A 26690-nucleotide genomic window follows, 5' to 3' on the forward strand; every position below is an offset into this window, starting at 1 on the left:
ATTTATTTGAGTAACTAAACCATATTTGTGAGGTGAATTAGAACATATATATTTTTTTAAAATACCTGTTGAAAAACAACGGAATCTGTCCGTCTGTCAAGATCAATTTATCTCAGGATCGTGTGGACGTACCAAGTTGAAAGCAATATCAAATATCAAAATCTAAGGTCCTTTGGAGCACAGAAACAAATCAAGCTTTTAAGTCAATGCGGTCAAAAGCCGCATAACCAAAAACTATAGGATCCATTTCCCGTGGACCTACACTTATGAAGTTTGACACGAAGTGAGGATTTAATATACAAATAAAAATTTATATAGATATTTCATAGAAAATATAATTACAAACTAATACTTATCGAAGTACAGCTTATGAAATACTTACTACTGTACCAAATGTATGCATACGGGTGTATGCAAATTTAAGTTTGTCAACTTTTGTAAGTTGTACTTTTCATTGCCTACAATCCTGAAATTGATTCTGAACATTTGGAGGGTGGATCGGATTCGCACTTGACCCTTTTTTTTTATAATAATAGTTTACGTTTCTTCATAACATCAAAATCATACAAATGCAAATTGCGTCTTAAAATTGTAAATATTCAAAGTCGTACCGTGACTAGAGTTTAGTATAGTCAGCACCAGCAGTAGTGATTTAGTTGAATAAGTATGGTTTATTTTCTATCTCGTTTCGTTGTATGGGGAGATATGGTGTTATCTTGTTCTGGTGGCGCATAGTAGGACGCGGGCGCGCCGCGGCCTTTGCGTGATTCGTGGCCGTGTGTATACTGTATCGCAGCCAGTACATTCCGCTGGAGTAGACGTCGCGAGTCACCCGCGTCGTGCCCGTCCGTCACGTGCGCCACTTGTAACTTTTGTACTACAATTACTCGGGAACCTCGCTCTCAAATTGTCGTTTAAATTATATGTCGCAGTGCTTATAAGTAGTAAAATGTAAAAATAAAACGTTTACCCATTTTACGAGACCTCTCATGGATTTGTGGATGGACTGATAGTGACTCAGTGTTTCCAGGTTTTAGTGTTTTGATTTGATTGGAACGATGTGTTACCGTTTTGTGCGTCGTATGAGAGGATTGCTAAAATATATGTCAATATAATTTTTTCAATGAAATACGAGTTTCTACGATTCTGTGTATGGGAGCTGCTTTAATTATCAATTATTATTTTGTTTTTGAGAAAAATACGAAAATGAACATCAGCTGGAGTTGGTTGTTGATTACAATCACGATTGCGTTTATATTGCCAAATTCAAATGTAATGGCAACATACTCAAATACACAATGCAATCCACGTACAGGTTTGATAACATTATATTTAGTTTTGTGAATTAACTGAATTTGTATCTAACTTAGGTAATTTATAAACAATTCTTTACTTTTTCTGATTCACCAATAATAATCTATCACGCACTCTATTCTAGTGAATGTAGAATATTAATATTCTTATAAAAAATATGGAATTTAACTAGTAAAGTGACATGAATAAATTATTTGCTTATTAACAAGTTTTGAATTTCTCTTGAGACTACAGCTGAATTTTGGAACATATGTATGTTGTACATATTGCATACGTATGACGCGTAGTACAATATGCACAATAGAATGGGAAATTTCCTTATTTCGCTTTTATTCATAACATTATTATTAGAGAAATATTATTTAGGTATTTGAGAATTTTATTTCATGCATATTGGAAACGCCTAATACTTACATCGCACGGATAGTTACCGAAACCCGTAATAATAAAAACAGAAATAACTAAAATATTTTCCTTGGGCAGTATCAACCAACTTTATATTTAACTTATTATTAATAATGCTTGGAGTTAAAACTTATTTAACAATGTATGATATGGGCACATACTTTTTTTTGGGACGTGATCGATTTTCAGAACTTTTCTAATGGGTTAAGCTAACAATATGGACAGCTTCGTAAGTAATATATGCTAGTTGCTATGTGAACAATGGTGCTAACAAAAAATATGAATGTTTTAAACACTATAAAGTAACTAATTTTCCTAATAGAAACCGTGCACTGAATAAACTCACGCATATTCGTATGTTAAAAGATTCCCTCCAAATCTCAGCCAGTTAAGATAGCACGTATCAATGGAAAATAAAACATCTATTTTTACTTTTGGCTGGTCTTCAAGAAAATTTCATTTGATATCAATTGAACTATTGTAAAATATTATCTTCTGTTTATCGGTTAATGTAATCTAAAAATATATATATATTGTATAGATAAGTACCTATCAAACTTATATATATATTACTTTTTACATACAATTATATAGCAAGTATAATACATAAAAAAATCAGCTTCACGCTGTATTCCGCACACAACAGGGTAGGTAGAGGGAACCTAGTGTTAGGACACTCCTTTCCCCACTTTCCGCCGAATTTCGGATTCATTCACATTCATTGACATTGTGTTGAGTGGCAGAATTCAACGCCGCGCTTTGCCTCGACACCAGAGCGAAGAAATGGAAATACACGTAATACACGTAAATAAATATTTCACTTCCTCGAGTGGGGATCGAACCCACAACCGTCACGTTACAGCCACACCCTTGTGCCGCTGCGCCACGACGGCCTCTACGCAAATATAATACAAAATATCTATAAATCAGCTTTACACTGTATCCCGCACACAGCAAGGTAGGCAGAGAGAACCTAGTGTTAGGACACTCCGTTCCCCACTTTCCGTGAACGAACGAACGTGAGTGGCGGAACTCAATATCTATAGTAAACATTAAATACAAAAAAACCCACAACCGTCGTATTAATAATATAAATTTAACCTTTAATTATAACAATATCTATAGTACTATTTATAAATGTATTGAATGAAGTTGACTCAGAGCTGGTAAGCGTCGGAGTCAGCAAACAGATTTTTCTCTTAATAGTTTCACAGTAAAGGCTTCTTGGCGCGACGCTTTTGTGACTCATAAAGTGTCTTTTAGATGATATCTTATGTTTTAGTTAAAATATACGTGATTCATTATTGATAGTATTGTTAGTGAGTTATTTAGTTAGTCAACAATAACAAAAGAAAGACTGACATTAAACTAAAATAATTAAACGTTAAAATAGTTAGGAATAGATTTAAATGTAGCAGTATACAATAAATAAAATGTATAATAATATTATTATTTTTGCAAAATGTCTATAATATTGATCTTTTAATGTCGATGATATTATACATGGGGTTTTGCTCGTTCATTATGTTGAGTATTCTGACGTAAAGTATAATTACTATACATGTATACGGCCCATCCTGGCATAGGGGCACGCGTGTGCGTGGCCTGTAAGCGTGACAGGTTGTGGGTTCCATTCCCATTCGAGGAAATTAAATATTTTCATTTTCAAAGTAAAATGTGACGTTGAATTCCACTACCCAACACGTGTCTCCAGAATTCGGCAAAAAGTGGGGAATGGAAGTGTTTTAATGAGAACAGACTGTCTCAGAGCCTACCCAACCTGGGAACCTAGTGTCAAACTAGGTTCCCAAGTTTCCTATGTCTACTCTGCTATGGGTGAAGTACAGCGTAAAGCTATAAAAAAATGTATATTAATATACATACGAGTACTATATCAATTATCATACATTCGACGGCAAATGGTAATCACTCAATATCCACGTCGTTTATATTGTAATTGAATGTGTGGCATATAATTCCTATTTGTTATTTTTAATATTGACTTATAAATATTTAAAATTATAGGTAAAACATATTGATATTTAAAAATATACTTTAGTTTTTTACATGGTTATATTTTATTCTTTTTTAAAATATATGTTTTATCGGCATTGTTGATCCATTTATTAATTATTTTTTATACAAAAAAATGGCATACCTAAATAAATATCAAACAATTATCAGGTATCGTACATGAAACTATAATTTCATCAGCATTTGAGTCATTGTTTTCCAGAAATATTATTGTAAGAATCGATCTGTTTTTAAGTCCGGCCCCGGCACTGAGCACATCTGTAAGCCATTATCTAATATTATATATAATTAAATAATTGAAATGCCTATACGACCTCGTTTGTTGTTATGTTTGTATTTATTCTCGAAGGAATCTACATTATATAGAATATATATACGATCGCGATACCTTATCGTAATTGTGGGTAATTCAAGTACTTTGAATTTCCCATAAAAAATAAATATGAAATAGTTTTATAAAGTTTCTCTAAATTTCACTATTTTTTTATTTGTATTGGTCGCTCTGAAATAATTTATAATATACCTAAGTGACTAGTGCTTAAATAAGTATATATTTTTTTCTATTTTGTATATTTTTTCTAAAATTAAAATGAATGTAGAAGAAATAGCAAAACTTCTAATGCCCAAGAATGCCCTTATATTATATCCTTAGTAAAGTCTATGTATAAAACGATACACAACTGCTGAATTGTCTAAGTCTTAATTTTTTTTATACTAATAATATTTTCATTCTATTTTATTAGCGTTAAAGGCAGGTCGATATTAAGAAAGTGGTAAATATAAATTTCTATCAGAAATTAAAAAAAATATTAGGAGTGGAGTTTATTATAATATATCCTTTTTAGATTTTAAAATATTTAAATAAAAATATAAGAAACTCTCCTATTGCATTATAATATATCGTAAATATTGAAAATAACCGCGTGTTCAATCCCGATAAGTTATTACTAATGGTTAAACTCTATTTATTATATATAATAATTTCCCAGCTAAATTTACATTTTGATAATAAACAAATTCATGTACGAGACGTTAGCTCTGTTTTTGCTTTAATTGTCGAAGCGGTGACCGTTTCAAGGTTAATACAAAGAGTATTTTAGCACGGATTTAATTTGTTTTTTTAATGCGTAATTTCAAAATTTTCCTCGTTGGTTAACAAATACTTAACTAGAAATATTTCCTTCCTTACCCTAGTAAGTAGAGGTAAAAGTTATTGATATTTTTATTCGACAAACAAGCTATCGTATTAAATGAAGTAAATTAAATGTCACTAGCGATGAAGACAAATTGATTAGCGTTATTTGTCGGTTAAATAAACACGATGCTAGTGTAGGAGTTTTAGTTGATATAGTAAATTTTACATCGGGTGTGTTTAATTTATTCTACCTTATTATACTGGAATTAATATTTTATAATCAACATTTTAAGAAATCCTTAAAAAATCCTAAGACTTTACGAGAGATTTTTTAATCTTAATTACCTTACCTTTTAATTTTAGCTCTAGTCAATTGGATTGAATATATGGATATTAATTTTGTCCTTAATTATTATATTAGTTTCAAGAATATCCAAGCAAGCATTGGACGTAACTAACTAATATAATAACTATTGTTACCCACTTAGGGTAACAGAAGTTATCTAGACTGGTAGAAAATATAAGTGAAGCTAATAAATTCATGTTAATACGTCTTCTTCTTCTTCCATCGATGCGCGTGATGGTGATGGTGGGACAACGTCTGACTGCAAACGTTGTGGGTGTGACGGCTGTAGGATCTTACCCCTGCTCCCAGGAATTAATTATCTCTGTTAATAATGACAAAAGAGAAGACGTTAATTTCCGCTATTCAACAGATGAGAAATAGAAATAGTGGCGAAAAAAAAAAGTATTAAATTTAGGCGGAAAGCAGAGAATGTCTTGACACTGGTCTTCTCTGTCAATCCTGCTAAATCGGGTAACAATAGGGTAATCTGTCAATCCTGCGAAATAGTGTGAAATTAAAGAAAATCGAGAATAAATGATATAAAAGTGATATATTTAATTAAACATATTTCATTATTGACTTTTTAGATAAAAAAAAATAAAAATTAAGCCATTAAGCTAAATGTAATAAGAGCATAATTTTTTGAATACTTCAAATGGTGACTACAGGAAGTATCTCATTCTACAATAATTTTAGTTACAGGATGCATGATATCTTAACGGGCACATCCGGTCGACACCAATGTATAAGTTCTCTTTAGCAGCTATATTATACACAAATACAATGAATATTTAAATGAAATATCAAATGTAGAAATTGCAACCACAATTTAATTAAAAGTAACCAATATGAACCACGGGAACCTAATCGCTTAATTGATTTCTTATATCTTCTACTTGACACAATCAACTTATCAACGGGCTAATGCTTCAAAGGTACTGGTAGGATTAATTTTCCGAATGTTGACCACGCCCTCCTGACTTTGACCATGCCACACCCTGAAATGCTACTAATTAATAGTGTTTTCAATACCCGTGCCGTACATACCCGTCGTCAGGTCTCACGTTTCATTTACCATTAGTATGATAAGGTTGTCTCCTTTGATACGTCCGTCGTCTTCTTCATATTTATTCACCCCCTCGATTGGCACACTGTAATACTAAACCAGCTCTCGTCAAGGATATTAATGTTTGTCTCCTCACTCCTCACATGATTAACTACTTGTTAGAGCCACATTACACGTACGTTGACAAATTGTCTTTGGAAACTTTTCCATGAAAGGCTCATTTTGTTTTTATTTTACAAGCACAGTTATAGGTGCGGCTGCATTATTGAATGACGACGACTGAACAACAATGCTATTAAAACTAATCAAATAATTTGTTTTATTTAGTATTATATTGTATTTAATATATACAATAAATAAAATTCGATAATAAGGCATCAAAATCTGTTGAAATTGACGTTGAAATATTGATAATATTTAATTACTTTTCTTTTATGATTATCGATATCCTAATTTTTGGTTTCAGATGTAGAATTTAGTGGGCCAGTAATTATTCCAAATAAATGTGAAATAACATTGAAAGAAGGTCAAAACTACACGTTATATTGTAGATCAAACAAATTAATAAATATAGAACAACAAGAAATCCCAGAAGAGATGGTAGAGCCATTTCATAAAGTACAAAGAAACGTGACGAGCTCAGATAACACGTATAAATATGAAATAGCTTTAGATTTATACAATGTTAATCAATTTACCGTCGGTTATTACGCTTGTTTCGATTTTAATATAAATAGTAGCGACATATTCAGAAACATGTTGGAAGAGCCTGTTAATACTGAGCACATTTCGTATATTTATATCTATGTCGATGGTGAGCCTTTCGTAATACTAAGAAATTAAGATATTTATATTTTTAAACATTTTATAGTATTTTTCTTAAAATGAATTATGAAATTTTTAGACACAAATACCTTACTAGCGCCAATGAGAGAGGTCGTAATTGCGCAAAACAATGAGTCCATAGTAATCGAATGTAGACCTACAACGCCTGACGTAAACGTTACATTGTACGGGGTATGTATCATACACGAGCCACCTAAAAAGAGCGATCATTAATTTTTTAATGAATTTATAAATTAATTGCTTAATTCACATGACAGTTACTATAAGCAACAATTGCTTGAGTGAATGCATGACGCAGTACAATATTAAAATAATCAAATGGGGCAACGTTTACTATTAAAATTAGATAAAATATAAAAAATAAACAAGTGCACGCATCTGTTATGCATGGAAATAACGAATGGACGTTGTCTCATTGTAAGGGCTTCCGAAAAACTAATGCTTAGAACGCCAACGTAAACAGACTAAAGCATGAAATTACAAAAATTACAAAATTACCATTCGCTTTAGTAAATTTTAACAACATTCTTATAATTCAGGAATTTGCAGACAGTGCATATCAACCATATGTTTTTAGCCCAAAACTTGGATTTACTATCGATAACGATGCCCTATTGGATGTTACCATACAAATTTTGACTTGTAGCTCTGTGAGAGGAGATTTGTCGGAGTCAAAATACGTTATAGTAAATAAACGTAGGTGATAGATGATGTACGAATTTACCTAACGTACTACTGCATTCGTTGCAAAACATGTTTATTCGACTTACGAATTTTTAATATTCAGGAATAATATGATAGTATGTTTTGAAATGAATGTAGTTTAGAAATGTTATTCAATTTTATAGAAATAATGCTGAATTTATACGAATCTAAATAACTAAAACGATTTTCTGATATAAAATTGAAAAACATATCGCTTAGGTAACTATTTCCTTACTAACAAAACATTATTTATTTGGTATTACGATAATAGCAGCCGAGTAACAAGACGATATCATATATAAAGTATTCTCCAAAGATTGGATTTTTAGCACGAAAAGGTAGTTCGCGTGTTTTCCAATGCAAAGGACAACAAGGGACTAAAATAAAATGGAAAAAAAATATAACTTGTAAGTAGATAGTATTGCCATCTTGATGTACCATAACGTAGCGTGGTGTACTGGTTTCATTAAATATTAAAAAAGATTAATCCTATTCGTGGATCGGCTTGCTGCTTGTAACTCTACTTCCTCTTTATGTGTTGCTCTGGTTGGTCTTTGTGCATTACTTGAATATGTATTCGAACTAATTTACTAACATTATTTAACATTTTTTTTATATTATTTTTTTTGTAGATATGTATATATGTCACTGTTATATTTCTTTCTGTATTTGTTTTTATTTTATTTTCTTTAATATTAGTTGAGTATTTTTTTTATTATAATACACTGAGTGAAAAAAATAGTAAATTAAATTAGGATGAATTAGTAATGCTTTTTTTAAATAGGCCGTTGTAATTAAATATTGTTGTTTGGTATTATAAATGAATGATTCATATATATAAAGGATATTTAAAGTTCTGTAAATTGTAGACGAATAAGAGAAATTCATATTAAATCACATTTGATACTCATTTGTTCCTAATAAAGGAAAAAAATAAACGATGGAAATTAATAATAATTCTGTATACGTCTCTTAAGACCTTAAACTAATTTATATAATACAGTAATATTTTACTTTCAAAATATTTATGAAGATCTGCACGCTCTTAGAGCTCCAATATGGGGAAAAATGTATTGTGATTTAAATTACAATAATATATTACCGCGAAATTTCCATTTTCTATAACAAATTTCAATTACTATACATAGCATACAACAAACTAATTATGAGAAAGTAACGATGATTATTATATGTTATTTTTATGTTGACTCGATTCAGAATAATATTTTTATCATATTTAATAAGACTAAATTGACTTTAAAGGAAGATAGCTAAAAAAATACCCACTTGTTTAATTGCAAGCGTAAAAAGAATTAAATATTTTTTGTTTTCATAATGGATTAGGTCACTTTTTCTTCTCTAGTTCGTTTTTCGTGTTACTTTTGTTACTTTAGCTTGATTTGCTATAAGTTTTATTAGTATTTGTCGAATTACCTAATTGTATTTAATAGCTAATAAAAGATTGCAGCATTTAATGGCGCTTATCATATTTAATTACTGTGTTAGAATGTACCTCTATATTTATTTATTCGAGTAGACGTATTAATCTAGATTTCAGATTTTACAATTTACTATTAAATTTCGAACAAAAATCTAATAATAATTTATTTTTAGATAGACAGGACAAACCTCCAATACCGAAAATTACCAAGATAGATTCGAGTTTCTTTCTCAAAGGTGAAACGTTCTCGTTAAACTGTACTGTTACATATCAACCTAATTCACCAGTCAGCTTGTTTTGGAACACATCACGATTGGAAAAACAGGTATTTTTGTATAATATGTGTATGTATATTTTATATAATTATAAGAGGCCATCAAGCAACAGTGGAATAGAGTCTGGCTGCAAGCGCGGTGGGAGTGGGTTCAATCTTCACTTTGGGGAATGAAATATTTGAATTCTGATCTGATTCTTGCCATTTAAGACGCAAAGTTATTCTGGTGGAAAAAGAAGAAAGGAGTCCTAATTCTACTTCTATAAAGTTGTTGCGGAATAAAGCGTGAAACTGAAGAAGAAGAAGATGATATCATATTGCAAAAATAATATATGAAAATATTATATTTAAAAAATCATTTCAAAAATCATATTATTTATTGGCGTCATGCCAACGGAATTGTGTTAGTTACACAAAGAATGATGTACAAAGCGTGGTGTTAGATTTTGATGCACCGCCCCTAATATCTGCAATAGGCGGACAGTTGGAGAGACAACACTGAGTCTAAGTTCTATCTAGCCCGCTAAATCAGGGAGATGCGTTGATATAAAAAGTAAAAAAATACAATATAATAAATATTTAATCAAATACATTTAATAAATATTTATTAGCTGCTCGCAGTATTCCACATATGGCAGGATAGGCAGAGGGAACCTGGTGTTAAGATTTTCCGTTCCTCACTTTTAGTTCAATTTTCAAGACATCACGTTTGATTGATGGACGTCAACGTCGCGCTTTGTCTACTAACGCCCAATGTTAATAACCAATCCTAATCCAAAAATTGCTACCATAGATTGAAATAGACAGAGATGGAGGTAGGCATGCAGGTCAGTGATTGGATAGATATGTCGGACAGTAGATAGACGTTAACTGGAGATAGGAGATACATTATTAATATTGGGCGTAAAGCGTTAAGCAAGGATATGGAAATACCTGTCTCCAAGTATATTTTTACTCATTTTGAAATCCTCTTTAGGGTCACATCATTCACGATACCAACGAAAACAAAACAACTGGAGGTATTCTGTTTCACAATATAACTATTGTCAACGCGACAGAAGAAGATGCAGGAAAATATACGTGTATATCTAAGTCAATATCCAACCTTAATTGTCCAGCCTCCGTTACAAAAGTATATAAAGGTAAATAATGTATGAACTTTAAAATATTAAATTAATTAACGTATTTTATTTAATAACGTTAGTAAACCAATGCTTTGCTAAAAATAAAGTAAAGAATTTTTGTCGTTTAAGAAGTTAATACGATGGAATATAATAAAATCTTTGATTTTTACGATTTACACACTTCAAAGTAAAGAGTACTGTAAAGTGTTCGAAATGTGGGGTTTCCAAAAATGTGTAATACTAAATATACGCGATTAATTAATATTATATCACAATTTTACGACTTTTACCTTTTAGTACTTATATACGTATTTCTAGTTCATCATTTTTGTTTTATATACAAAGTGTTATGCCTATTTTAGGAGAAACAGGATTTATAAAATTGGGGAAAAGAACGAATGACATTATTGAGACAAATCAAAAAAAAGCTAAATTAATATTCGATGTTATTTCGTATCCTCCAGTCAGCTATAAAATGTAAGTTTCTTAGTAGTTAATGGCTTAAAATAATTAAGTAAGTTTTACTAATAACAAATAAACATTTTTGGTAATAATAATTTTATTTTTCAGTTACAAAAATGATATAAATTTGTCTAAAAATAATAATACAAAATATGAAATAAATCAAGAGGGTGATACTATATCATTGTTGATAAGAGACGTGAATGTGTATGACACCGCAAACTACACGTTGGTCACAAACAATAAATACGATATTAAAAATGAGACGTATGATTTGAGAAAAAAAGGTAATTATTCCGCCTTTCTTATTCCGCCTTTTTCTCTGTTTTTCTATTCCGTTAGTTGGTCAACCAGACTGGGCGTGAAGAAATGTCTCATCAGTAATTCTTGATCAAATCAAAAAAAATCAACTTCATGCTGTATCCCGCACACAGCGGAGTAGGCAGAGGAAACCTAGTGTTAAGATACTCCGTTCCCCACTTTCTGCCGAATTCTGTTGGCATCGAGGCCTCGACACCAGAGCGAACAAGTGAAAATATAAAAGTAAATAAATATTTCGCTTCCTCGAGTGGGAATCGAACCCACAACCGTCGCGTTACACTCACACCCGTTTACAACTTAGATTTTTTTTTATTTTAGAGTAGTGCTTTGATTTGTATTCGAATATTTCTATTTTAGCAAAACCAATAATCGATTTTGGTGCGCATGACGAGAGAAATTTTTTGTTAAATACCAGAGCAAGCTTAAAATGTACCGCCGTTGGGTATCCTTTGCCTAAAATACAATGGTACTTCGACGACGGAAGAGATCTTAAAACTCTACAAGTAAGTTGAAAATAATAATTAAGTTAACATGTTATTTCTGGGCATATTTTATTATTTGTTTCCATTTTTGCTTTGCAGGGCGATAATATAGAGGAATCATTAATAAAAGTATCGTCATACATAGATATAAATGTTTTTACTTCGGGGAATATTACTTGTGAAGCCCAGAATAAAATGGACACGACAAGCGAAACTAGAAAATTTTTAGTTTGTGAAGTTCCTGGTTGTTTTGGGGTTAAAGATGCTGACGACATGTGGTTTTCGGAGGGACAACCTGTTACTGTTGACTGCTACGCATCTCTGTACTACTTCACTGATATCAAATGGTATAGGAACGGCTCTGAGTTAAATAGTAAGTAAATAATAAATAGTGTATTGTCCGTATTGTTAATTAAAGTTTATATGTAATATCTTTAACGCATTGTTGATTTGAAGGTTATTACTTGGGTTTGTTAATGCAATTATATTAACTTAATCTGGTTAAACCTCGAGATTATTACTCAGAAGGAAAAAAATTGTGTTTATTGTATATTATTATTTTTCTTTAAAATTTTATAAAAAAAAACTTTAGTTATAGTATCTATACTATAAGTTTATATTATTTAATGTATTTTCAGCTAATGTTACCGTAACACCATATTCGATAATAGCTCGTCTACAAATACCGAAGATAGGTTTGGACGATGCGGGCAACTATGAGTGTTCTGGTGAAAAGGCCGACAATAGCATCATAAATGAAACTGTCTATTTCGACGTTGCAAGTAATCAATATTTTTATCTAATTATTTCTACTTTCAACATTAATCCTGCAAAGCAGAGTAGGTAGAGTATCAAGACATTTCGTTGTGCACTGTTAGAATTTTAGACATTACACGTTGAGTGGCGGAACTTAACGCAGCATTTTATAAGAGTTTTGCGAAAAAAGATATCGCTTCGTTGTTTTACTATAATTCATTTGTTTACAGGAAGGCAACCACTAAATATAACGATACCTGCAACACTAAAAGTGGACGTAGAATTGAAACCTTATCAAACTAAATGGCTGTCATGTCAAGCGGATGCGGTCCCTCCACCCAACATAACATGGTTTAAGGTAAGAAATATTTGACTAATAGATGCTTGATTTTCGTGATTTTAAAACATTTTAAAGGTCGTAGTGGCCAGGTGGCACAAGAAGAGAAAATAATGGTAAATGAAGTGTCATAACAACACTAGGTTCCCTTTAATTACTCCCCTATATACCAGACAGAGTGTGAAGCTAAAAAAATAAAACTCTTTAACCGGACAATACGCGTATATTTCGTTTTATACATTTTTGGAAACCTGACGTTTCGGACACTGAAGTACTCCTAAGTATGTTTTTAGCTTCATTCCGTATCCTGTATAAAACAGGGTAGGCAGAGGGAACCAAATCCTAAGGTACAAGAACCTAGGCACCTAGTGTTAAAGCACTCCATATCCATTAAGACACTTCCGTTTATTCCGTTCCGTTCCGTTTATCATTAAATATTACATTTCCTCGAGTGGGAGTAGAACCCACGCCTGTGATTGGCGTCAAGGTAATTTAATATTTAACGAATATTATTTTTGTGTTATATTAGAATGGAGAGTTACTTATTCCCAACAATAAAACATTTACTGACGTGACTGTAAGAAACCACACAATTGTTAATTCAACCATTGAAATAACGTTGATCGATGAAGTGGGAAGTGTTTATGAATGTGCAGTAGAAAGTGGAGAAGAAATTGAACGGAGGACTTATAATCTTTTATTAAAAGGTAAATATCCAAGGGTTCTCGTCTATAGATTTTTTTAGTTAATTTTTTTTTAGTTCCCTATTTTGACACTCCGTTCCCCATTTTCCTCTGAATTCTTGAGATATTACGTGTTGAGTGGCGTAACTCATCTACTTAATTATTCTAATGATATAAAGTGAAAGACAGTTTATAAGAATTTGCTAACCCAAGCTACTATTTTCAGATACTCGCACACACAAGTCCGAAGCATACTATTTGTATGTTATAGTCATTATAATATTCTTTTTCGTCGTGTTAATTATTTATTTATTATGGAAAATGCGAAAAGTAAAACAGTCTAAGAGGGAGTTACTGGCAGCAGGGCTGTGGTATTTTAACGAAGGTCTGCCAAAATCAATCAACCCAGAGCTTGGGATTGATGAACAGGCTGAGCTGTTGCCATATGATGAGAGATTCGAATTTCCATCTGATAAACTACAATTGGGTAAGTATACAATGATTTTCTATATTATTTAATGTCAAGCTGTATCCCGTACACAGTAGGGTAGGCAGAGGAAACGTAGTGTTAGGACACACCTATCTTAGGTTACCTATTAAAACTCCCCGAGTGGGCATCCGACCTTTCGCGTTTATAGTCCCAGTTTGTGTTCTTTAGTTACGATTGACCTCATATATTTTTATTCCTCCTTTTTTTTCATATAATAATTGTATTTTATTATAATTAGTTAGCAAAGTAACAAATTATCCAGTAAATATGTATCGACCCTCTGGTTCCTTTATTTGTGTAGTCTAAAACCTACAGATATTTTTCTTCTAACAAAATTGTATGTTTCTCCAAATGTATGTGGATTCGATGAAAAATTTACAATTTTGTTCTGCTCAATATTAATAGCAAGCACACTTTACTGGCCTAGTCTTAATGTTAATGTTTGTGCTACAAAGATATTCTTTCAGCAAGTGCGAAAATAGATAGTGAGATAAAATGGGTTTTTGTTTACACTGTCCATAGTTTAGTTCAAAATAGAGTTCATTTAATCATACGATAATGTAATGAGAAGTGGATGTTGTGAAGGCAGTAATAGAAAAAAAAATCTTACTATCACAAATATTTTAATTAACAAAACCTTGCATATAATTCGTCTGAGGCAGTTTATTTAAAAAATAACAGAATTTCAACCCGCACTTTTCGGAACACGCTTTTCACGCACTCTAGCTAATTTAACTATTCGTTGTTGTTAGTACTTCTGTAAGGAGATTGAGATAGTCTCTCATTCAAGTATTATCTTGATTTCCGAATAAAATTAATTTTATTTTATAAAAACAAAAAACTTACTAAAAGAACGATTTGAAAATTAAATATAATTTTTAGGTAAGCAGTTAGGTGCGGGTGCATTCGGCGTGGTATACAAAGCAGACGCCCGTGGAATAGTAAATGCTGAAGAAACAACTCCAGTAGCTGTCAAAATGGTTAAGAAGACCGCTGACAATCTGTACATAAAGGCTTTGGCTTCAGAGTTGAAGATAATGGTGCATCTTGGAAAACATGTCAACATCGTCAACTTATTGGGAGCATGTACGAAGAATGTCGCTAAACGTAAGTTTTGTTTACCGTATAATTGAGAGAGTCCCTAGGTAAAATATCGAAGGTGAAAAAATTGCAAATTTTATTGTCCTCTTTTTTTTCCTCTTTAATTCTACTATCGATTACATAATAGATTAAAAAAACGCATAAATTGAAAGAAAAAATCTCAATAAAACTACATTTTTTAGTAGTTCAAAAGAGCAATAAGAAACATTTGCGATTTTTCACTTTCGATAATTTACCTAGAAACCATCGAATTATATGGTAAATTTAAAATTGATTCAAAGCTTTGTATCGAAAACAATAAATCAACCTTTATTGTTACAGACAGGCAAACACAATAATTTAAATTAATGATGATGATAGACACGGTTGTTTTGAGGTTGACGATGATATCATTGTTCTTTAATATTTGTACATATAAAGTCACTGTTCATGTCCTATCATATATGAAAAAGTTATATATAAAATGATAAAGATTTATATCCATACCTATATTATAAATTCGAAAGTAACTCTGTCTGTCTGTCTGTCTGTCTGTCTGTCCTTTATGCAATCAGGGCCAAACCGCTAATTAAATTGTGATAAAATACTCATATAGAGATACTTGAGGGTCCCGGGATGAACATAGGATACTTTTTTTTTCTCATATTTGTAATATTTTCGATATATACCAATATATTAAAATAATTAATTTGACAAGGAATTTATTCCGCCATGTTAATAACAATCGTCGTTACGCGTTGCTAAGCAACGGCTTGCAAAGTTTGTTGTTTTAAGAAAACGTCACCCAAAGTGAGTTTGCTTAATGCATACATGGCGCGCGCTGATATAGATTTGTATACATTAACAAAAATTAGATGATTTCTATAATTTGATATTCATCCTTATGAAAATAAATATAATGGTCACTTTTAGCATTTCAACTAGATTGAAATTATAGTTTACTGTATAACATTCTAATAAATAATTAAGATGTCACTGATTCCAAATGACCTAGCCTACGAGTGGTATAGTATGACCGACGCGAACGGGCAGATGACTTTGAAATAAAATAAATAAATTTTTATATATTTTCGAATTACTATTATTTTTTATGTAATTATTTGCTGCTTATAATTATTTATCTCAGTTTGGTTATCCATACCGATGTTAGACACTTAAAATATCGTAATTTAAATCATTTGGGATTGTATTTAATATTGTTCGCAAAAATTAATAATTATTTAATATACAGGGTGAGTCATATTGAACTTTCCGGTTTTGGAAGGACGTTGCACGAAGAAGGGAAGGAGTAGAAGGGTGGGGATGGTGTCATTAGACGCGCCATGACATGCAGTTTTAGTGTGAGCAATGGCTTGGTCGGGACAACATCGTGCGTTCGTAGTTGAAGAGTTTATTAAAAATGGCGGCTCCGTGATCACAACACAGCGTGCGTTCCGTTTACATTTTGCTATTGGTCGACGTGATCCCATTCCCACTGGACCAACAATCAGAAATTGGGTATCAAATTTTAGAGCAACATCATCAGCATTAAAAACAAGACCACAAGGCCGAATTAGGACGTCAACGTCAGCGGAAAACGTGGATAGAGTGCGGGCTTCAATTCAACAATCCCCTCGGCGTTCTGTTCGGAAACATGCCGCTTCACTAGGATTATCTTTCAGTCGTGTCCGCAGAATACTGCATAGAGACCTTAAATTTCACCCATACAAGATTCAGGTAGTGCAAGAATTAACAGTTAGAGACTTAGACACACGAACAAATTTATGCCGCGACATTCAGCAGATCCCCCGCACTGCTGTTTTGATCTTCAGTGATGAGGCACATTTTCACCTCGCCGGAACTGTCAACAAACAGAATTTTCGATACTGGGCTGAGAATAACCCACGAAACCTACACGAACGACCACTTCACAGCCCTCGAGTGACAGTGTGGTGCGCTATTGCAGAGTTTGGTGTGTGGGGTCCCTATTTTTTTGAAGAAGATGGTCAAGTCGTCACAGTTACCTCTGCTCGGTATTGCGACATGCTTGAAACTTTTCTGAAACCGAAATTGGAGGAATTAACGCAGAATCATGACAACGATAACATCTGGTTCCAACAAGATGGTGCTACAGCCCATACATCCAGGCGTTCAATGGAAATCCTGCGACAAATGTTTCCCGGTCATCTCATTTCTTTGCGAGGTGACGTTGGGTGGCCGCCGAGATCACCTGATTTAACCCCCTGCGATTTCTTTCTCTGGGGTTACCTGAAGGAAAAGGTGTACACGCATCGTCCCCGAACCATCGATGAACTGAAGGCTGCAATCACGGAAGAAATCAATGCTATTCCGCTGAATATGACTCGACGAGTAATGGACAACTTCCGGGAAAGGCTTTTTTATTTTACATTTACAGGATATCATTTTTAAAACCAACTAAATTAAAACTGCATGTTATGTGCTTTCAAACAATAAAATAATTTTTACTGCATGTCGCTTTGTTTTTAATACACACCTTATTGAAATCGGAAAGTTCAATATGACTCACCCTGTAGAAAAATGTTTAGGACGCGCGCACGGTACTTTAGGTACTTTTACTTCTTTTGTTTGTTCATTTCGGTTACTCAGATATTTTTTCTAATAATAAATCTCCACTTATTATTCTTTTTTAACTTATTTTAGTTATTTAGGCTTATATTTTCGCGGGCGTAGCCGCGTCCGGGCCCACTAGTACTTATATATATGATAAAGCAATAATTACCTACACTAAATAAATAAAATTCTTCTTCTTCTTCTTCAAATTCATGCCACATAAATTATATTATTGAAATAGTTTAATACAACTAAAACATCACTGATTTATTTTCATAAATAATAAACATGTCGTAAAATTTGTTTCAAAGTTTTTTATTTTAGTGCATTTTTCATATTTTTTTCAGGGGAATTGGTGGTAATTGTAGAATACTGTAAGTTTGGCAACATACACAATTACATGCAAAAACATAGAGAAGTGTTCATTGATCAGCTCACAGATAATAAAGAGAAGAATCTCGGTAGAGTCAACAGAGCTTTTGAAAGCACTACCGGCAGTACCGGGTAAGCTTCTCAGTGTTTGTGCAATATTAAGTTAATATTAGTCATATTCTTAATCATATATTATCATAACTATTACATTTTAATATTAAACATCGGGGGATTCATAAATCCCGACTTATTTTAATTATTTTAATTTATTATTTTAATATTTTTTGTTAGAGTGTGATCATTATATATGTGAGATTAAAATATCTCTTTGTTAAACAAAAATATATATTTTTATAAATATATTTTAAATGTAATTTTTCAACGTTTTAAAGTATATACATTTATCGTACCAACAATTTACAATCTTAGTTGCAAAATATAGAATCTTCCACCATCACTAAATATCATATTTGGTATCTAAATTTTGTTTAACTCATCAATTCTCACAATTACGAAGCGTGTTGCGAGAGCTGAAACACCTGTCGCTGTTTTGTTTAAGCGTGTTATTGTTTGTTCTAAATCTGTCTATGATGCGATGCAAGCTTGCGTTACACATATATTATATATCTATCTATCTATCTATATACAAAGCTATCATAATTCGTGATGACTACCACAATTTATTTGATACTCTGATATAAATATGCTGAAGTTATAAATACTATTTGTTTTTATTCTTTAAATGCCATATCGTTGGCTTAGAGTGTAAGCTGTGCCAAATCTGTTGTAAAAAAAAACAAAATTGATTTTTATTTTATACAGTAGAGAGACAATACCAATCAACTTTCAAAATTTTAAAAACCATCTGATAATATATGTATAGATATTCGTAGTATTTTAAAAACTTTTGGTCTCGTCTTAATTTGCTTAATAAGATGATAGCAGGTTAATAAATAAAAATAATAGAATAGTATAATAATATAATTTTACCTAATATTACTTATTTCTATATTAATAATTACATAGTGACTGAGCTTTTAAAATACTATTTATTGAGAATAAACCAAAAAATGTTTTTCTTGATTTCAAATCAGCAAACGTGTGTATTATTATTATACTCATTTTTTTTTATATTTTTCAGCATGCATTCTGACTACTTTGGCTCCAATCATACGCAAGACACTGACCACACATTTGTGAATACTGCAAACACAAACAGATCTGCGAGAAAAGGTAAAAATAAAGAATGAAAAAAATAAAAAAATAATAAATGGAAATAATCGAGGAAATAATTAATGGAAATTATATTGAGATCCTCATGGCACAGGGGCACGGCGTGCGACTACGCGACGAGAAACGCGACGATTGTGGGTTCGATTTCCACTCAGGAGAATTAAATATTACATATGATAGTTGAGTTACACCACTCAACACGCAACACCTCGATAAATCAGCGGGAAGTGGGATACCGAAGTGTTTTAATGAGAAAAGCAATGTCTTAGCATTAGGTTCCCAGGTTCCTTTTGCCTACCCTGCTATTTGCGGGAAACAGCGTGAACCGAAAAATAATATTACATACTATATAATATAATATACTTTTTAATTAACAAAGAGCTATATAATATTATACGTTTTTAAATAATAATGACGTACTTCTGTAAAAATATTAAATATATATTGAATGTTTTTTTTACATGCTAAAGCTAAGGAGCAAGTGGAATTTGCTGGAGGTAATCACTTAGGTACACTTAATAAATAATGGAAACGGAAATAAATATAAAATGTACTAAGAAGTGTTTTTCCCTATCCCCGATATTATACATATATATTAGGAATCTTATATAAATACTGTAAATAAAGTTAATTACGTAGTACTGATTAAATTTATTTTATCGAGATAAAAAGCGGAAAAAACAATATTTTTACAAAATGTGTCTATAAATATTTAAATGTAGCGGGACTTGAACCTGTTGTTCTATGTACCTTTCTCCAAGTCAATCCTTTCACCAAGTCAATCCTTTGTGTAAAAGAAAAACAATGTATTTTCAAACTTTAATATTTTCAATTTTAATTTTTCTAGTATCAGAAACTGGATACATCCAACCGGAATGGCGATCAAATTACGAAACTGACTACATCGACGGCCGCAATCCAAGACCTTTGACTTCGAGAGATCTTTTAGCGTGGGCGTTCCAAATCGCGAGGGGAATGGAATATCTCGCGAATAAAAAGGTAAAATAGAAAGTCTAGAGATTACAATACACAAATCGACGTACCCTATGTACGTACATGTCAAAAGAGAAGGTTTAAGAGGGATTGGAATAAGAGATCATCTTGCACTTTAAAAAAATAAATAAAATTATTAATATAAGTATGTAGTATATATTATTTATTTATTTTATTTATTTATTTATTTTTACTTTTATTCCACTCTCCCACAAACAAAGAGTTTGACATGTCCACTTCAACGTAGGGACTGTTGAAATATAAGTTTAATAGTGATAGTATTGATATAATATAATGAAATTAATTTAATTTAGTTATGGGTTTGATTCCCACTCTAGAAAATAAAATATTTAATATTTTCATTTCTTCGCTCTGGTAACAAGGAAAACCGCGTTGGGTTGAAAACCCACAACCATTGAGCATATAATGTAGAATCTTTTATAATATATATGTAACTGTTATTCTTTCAGGTATTACACGGAGATCTGGCTGCAAGAAATGTGTTACTAGCAGAGGATAACGTTGTCAAAATATGCGACTTTGGTCTAGCGAGAAGTATTTATAAAAACGACGAGTACCAAAAACAAGAAAATGTGAGTTTAATTTTTTATATATAAAAAACTCTGATAGAACTTAGAAATAATAACTTTCACCATTTATTAAGAATTATATTATACAGAAAAGTTTTAGTAAAAACTTGTAAAAGTCGTTATAAATCATAAATGTGTTTTTTTCTTTATGTCAAAGTTACCTACATTATTTGCGTATAGTTATTGCGTAGTCAGCTAACGTGTTACCCAATTAAGCTTTTATTGGTATAATTCTGTTGAAAACATTGTCAAACCACAAGAATAAAAATAAAACGATTTAAATAAAATCATCCTTAGAGTGTCATTGGGACCTGGATTCCCTGTCTGGGGAAACCATTGAAGTAAATTAATTATTAAAATTAAATTATTAGTGACGCGCTTATGACGCAGAGGCACATCATCCATCATCATCCTACTTTGAACACGATGTTTGGTTTCCTTTCGGAGAAATGAATTTCATATCCTCGTTCTGGTAACAGTGTGAAAATAAATTAAAATGTTATAGGATCGATAGAGATACTATCTATATTAAACTATATAGATCTTTACTTTTAGCTGATTTTTTAACCTTATATACAAATTTACAGAGTCCGCTACCAGTGAAATGGTTGGCCATTGAATGTATGACCGACAGAATATTTTCTACACAATCCGACGTATGGTCATTTGGTATTGTTTTATGGGAGTTATTCACTCTCGCAAAGACTCCTTATCCAAACGTCAGCCCGACGAGTCTCGTACAATGGCTTACTGATGGGTAAAACTATAGTTTTCCATTTTTTTATAATATTTTTTTTTAACTTATTATTATTTATTACTTAACTTATTTATGTTAGATGCTAACAATATAAATAAGTTGTAACAAGCGTATAAGAATTTCGACGTAGTTTGATGAGAACGTATGGCTCAGTGGTCAGAGCGCCTGGGCGGTTTTCAGTGCATGTTCAAGTCCCGCACGTTACCGTTACTCATTAAGTGATTGAAAACAACAGATTGCAGTATTTATTTATACATATTGCTCTCCCGTTACTGAGTTATTAACAGACAAAGACAGACACAGACGAAACAAATGGACCTAGAAAGTTGAAGCTTGGCATGTTGTAGATTGTCTTAAAGTCCACGTAAACGAATTTGTAGGCTGCATCTAGTTAAATATACGTTGAAATATTTTTTATTACAAATATTTTATTTCCACAGGCATCGTTTACCCAAGCCTCAATACGCAGACGACCGCCTCTACGACGTGATGCTGCGCTGTTGGCAACAGAAGCCCACGGCGAGACCTAACTTTAGTCAATTGCAAGAAATTCTTGGCTCGTTCTTAGAGGACAACGTTCGTAATGTAAGTATTTATTCTTTGTATGTTATATATATTGTAAGAAACTATTGGAAATATTAAATAAAGTGGGAAAGGTAATGAATTAAAACAAGGCTTCAAATAATTATTAAACAACCAAAGGGAATTATCTAGCAGTCTAATAACAATATCTGGTTGTAAAGAATTCATCGGGCAGAGTGACGTTAGCGATCCTTTTCTTTCGGTCGCCGTTGACAGCCCATAAAAGTGCCAGCCAATAATTAGAGTCGTCCTTATATAACCTCTATGGTCATTATTTCTAATTATTTCTAACAATATATGTATATTTTTCCTGGGAATGAGTTATTGTTATTTCCTCGTGGGGCATTGATCGCTTGGCGTTGAGTTTCACCGTTGAACACTTAATGTCTTGAAAATTCCGGGGTCATGGAGAAACCTTAAGACGAAAAAAAGAAAATAGTATTTTTCTGCTCCACTCTGTACCTCACAGAAAGTAACTCAACCTAAGACACTTCCGTTCCTCACCTTCCGCCTTTGCGTTCTCAGGGCATTGAGCGTTGATTGAGTCAAGAAAAGACAATAGAAGACATATTATAAAAGACATAGTGATCATATATTAAATATAAACATTAATTCCAGCATTACGTAGATTTAAATTCAGCGTACATGGACCTAAACGTGCGCAATGAAGGCCAAGAGGACTATTTAGCTATGGTCTGCGCGCCCGACTATAATAACATGGTGACGCCAAGCCCTCACCATTATGTCAACGAAGCTAATAGCTTCTTCCCACCTACTCCTGCGCAATTAAAACATGGTATGTATTTTTTTTTACTTAATTTAATTTATAAGATTAAAATCATTAAAATATAACAATTTTGAATATAAGAATTGATGTATCTGTCAAATTTATATTTAAAAAAAAAGTGTATTGATTAAGGCTGTATCTTTTACGTATAGATGAGCCATTGTAAAAATGAACTTACAAATACATATAAATAGGTATGACATGAAACGTCACAATGGCATGAAAATAGCATCGGCAAAAAAATATATTTAACAAATAATAAATACAAAATACAATTTAATATTTTAAGTTCGTAAGTGTAAAAATACCTAAAGATAGCGTATCTTTCTAAATGTATGCAACTGAAATAATTCTTCATTGTAGGAATTTTTGATCAGAGACTGTCCAGTATATTTTTTTTTATTAAATTTATCGGATCAAAATCTTATAATGTTGAACAAACGCACAGACAAAAAGATTGGACTAAAAATCATTGTTTTGGGTTCTATTCTCGTTAATTCGTAATAAATGTCCTCAAAAATAGATTTCTTCGTATATCTTCCACAAAAAGACAGCGATAAGTTTTATTATAATTATAGATTTGTTATATATTTTGTTGCTGATGCTATTTTTTGATGAGTGACAAATGACAACTGCGTGTTATTGTAATTAAACAAATTTATATATATTTTTGAAGTTTTTTAAAACTACATAGTTTCTACTGAACATTTGAAAATATACTTTAGTAGGTACGTATTAATGTAGGAAACTACACACAAGGAAAGCTCCTTCAAATCTATCTCTAATAACATTCATAGGCCTCATACATTGATATCACATATTGTATTGAGAGGTATTTTATCATATTACGTATTTTCCTTTTGTCAGCCACAACACAAAATACGCCGTTCTGATCGACAGACTCTGTACGGTAATAAAAGATATGTAATACAAAAGGGAATGTTTGCTGTCACTAACCGAAACACTGTTAATAAAATATCAATATTATTAATTTACATTTATACTTATTAAATATTGTATTAAATGTATTGATGTTGTATGTAGTTTAAGGGAAATGTTGCATGTCTTTCTATCTATACTTCCTTGACATCTTTGAAACATAACTATTTCTTTTTAGACGACGAGGGCTATTTACAAATGAGTCCAGCTAGCCAATCTATATTTAGTCCAAGATTACAAAGTACTAAATTCGATTATGACGCACGAAAGCTAAACTCGGGTGTCGAAACTAGTCAAGGCTCAGAGCTGACGCCGATGTTGACTCTGAACAATATACCGAGGAGTGGTTCTGAGTCGGACCACGACGGCAACCACTCACCATATTTGAACATGTGTCAAAGGATCAGCGAGAACGACGAAGTCTTCGAAAATCAATACAACTATAAGAATAAGCAAAATAATCAGAACAGCGCCGTTTCCAATCCCACTTATATTACTTTCGATGGTGATATGAAGAAACCTCAGAATATTTCCAATAATTACATGAACATCAATGTACCTAATGGACTAGTCAAATAGATTATTTCTCGCACAATAACCTCTATTCATCTTTACTTACACTATCTATCTATCTTCGCTTCTATGTAAACTTATTGTTCGTGAAGTTGTATATGTTATAACTATATATAATTATATTTAACTTTTAACATTTTGTATATATTCATAACAATGATTGTTTTTTAATTTTCCATTTGGACAACGACTCTTGCCGATTTTGTCGTTGTTAAAAATAAAATAATTGATTGTAAAATGTCAAAAGTAACTAAAATCGTTGTTAATGCATTCATATGTATGTACTTCATTAGGTAGTCTGATCTCTTCTTATTATTGGTTAATTATATAGTTTAGTACATTAGAAATCTCAGTAAACGTTACGTTGCTTTTCATTTCTCAATCTCTTACTCTTACTTTTACGTTATCTCTTAATTTTCATTTCGATTGTTCTAATGAAATCTTTTATTGTTATTATGAACTTGAAGTTGAAGTGAATTGGTGAAATTCCACCAATTATGTGATATTTTGTTATAGATTGATGTAGGCTGGATTCGAATGTTGTACTCGTAGTTCATATTATATATTATACCTAGTAGTGTGTTGATTAATTTATTTAAGTAAATTTAGTGCCAGTATTTTCTTTTAAACCCACCATTATTGTCATTTTGTAAATAAAATAAATATATAGATTCGTATTCGTATTATTAATAGCAGAAGTCAGTGAATGTATTTTAGATAACTTTAAAATAAATTGCCAGATATAATATATATAGAAAAGTTTTATTTAACTTGACATTCAAGTTTTTTTAAGTTTTTTTATATAATAAATATATAGAACGTTTTGAATTGTATATATACATTTATATATGTATGTTACCATGAATTATTAAAATTAATTGTATTAAAGAATATAAGCATTGTATTTTAATATCTCTATATTCAAAAAAAAGTTGTCAACTATATTTGTTACGCGATTTTTCGCGTTTTGTGATCCATTCAAACATTCTGTGTCATATGTATTCAAATAAATGTTTCAAATATTTTTAATATTTTTAAGAGATTGTAGATCACATTATATAGTTATGGGATTTAAATAAAAGAGATATTATGAAATTAGTAATTGTTTTATTTATTACCTTTTTTGCTTATTATTTTTTTTATCTGTTCATCTTTTAACTTTTTTTTATTTGTTTTTGTAGAAAGCAGAGCAATAAGAGACATACGGTCTGCATATTATGCTATATAAAAATCATGATAATTTACAAATTTCCATATTTATTTTTATGCTACTATTCATAAATAAAATGTCATATTTTTATATATAAATAAGAAAAACAATTTGTATTAATTCGGTACACAAAATATTTATAAAAAGGAGATTTCTTAATTATATCTAGGTCAGACTAACTATTTGTACTAGAGCCGAATAAGTTGAATGTATTATACAGAGCAATCGAATCAGTATTATTTGAGTTACGTATATATTTATTTACTTTTGTATTAATAATAAAAGTATTATTACGAAATAATATTTTACATTCTAACGGTAAAAGTGTGCCAGCTCGACCCCAACGACTTAACGGTGACATGAAATTAGATGTCAACTGAAAATGCCGCGCACCACTGCGAGAACAACACTTTCGATCACTTCAGCGCCCTGAAACAAATATTATAAATAATCATCTATCATTACATTATTTTGGTATAATATTATCGTATATTATACCAAAATAATGTAATGATAGATCTTCGTTAAAATACTCGTAGTTTAATTAATGAATTATTATTAATTAATATTTTCATTTCTTTGCTCTGGTACCAAGAAAATTTGGAGAGGCACGGAGTGTTTTCATACCCCAGGGGGGTGGGCAAAGGGAACAAAGTGGAGCTGAAGATGAAAAATTATAATAAAAGTCGTTCACTCTGCACGACTAAGCATTTTTAAAACTTTTTAATAGCAGAGCTGTATCTATGTAATAAAAGTTGAGA

General features: G+C 31.5%; 1 protein-coding gene across 6 annotated transcripts; it reads left to right on the plus strand.

Moving 5' to 3' along the window:
• The first annotated feature begins 789 nt into the window (after positions 1-789).
• Positions 790-25814, plus strand: Pvr (PDGF- and VEGF-receptor related). 6 transcript variants are annotated; one of them, XM_085201025.1, is made up of 24 exons: positions 790-1315; positions 6767-7114; positions 7205-7317; positions 7686-7842; positions 9466-9617; positions 10543-10708; positions 11053-11167; positions 11261-11439; positions 11831-11976; positions 12055-12328; positions 12594-12737; positions 12942-13069; positions 13578-13755; positions 13958-14218; positions 15104-15328; positions 18241-18397; positions 19407-19498; positions 20346-20497; positions 20962-21084; positions 21669-21838; positions 22279-22423; positions 23039-23216; positions 24075-24117; positions 24325-24465. In XM_085201025.1, exons 1-23 carry the CDS (start codon positions 1153-1155, stop codon positions 24098-24100), a joined length of 3792 nt encoding a protein of 1263 aa, XP_085057151.1. In that variant the 5' UTR covers positions 790-1152; the 3' UTR covers positions 24101-24117; positions 24325-24465. The 6 variants fall into 6 exon arrangements, with proteins under 6 accessions (XP_085057151.1, XP_085057146.1, XP_085057149.1 ...); XM_085201020.1 differs by lacking the exon at positions 24075-24117 and having other exon boundaries at positions 24325-25814; XM_085201023.1 differs by lacking the exons at positions 7686-7842; positions 24075-24117 and adding an exon at positions 8123-8258 and having other exon boundaries at positions 24325-25814.
• The last annotated feature ends 876 nt before the right edge of the window (positions 25815-26690 follow it).

The sequence above is a fragment of the Heliconius melpomene genome, chromosome 17, assembly GCF_056956725.1.
Source record: "Heliconius melpomene rosina isolate 202511_hmr_F chromosome 17, ASM5695672v1, whole genome shotgun sequence".
NCBI classification, from domain to species: domain Eukaryota; kingdom Metazoa; phylum Arthropoda; class Insecta; order Lepidoptera; family Nymphalidae; genus Heliconius; species Heliconius melpomene.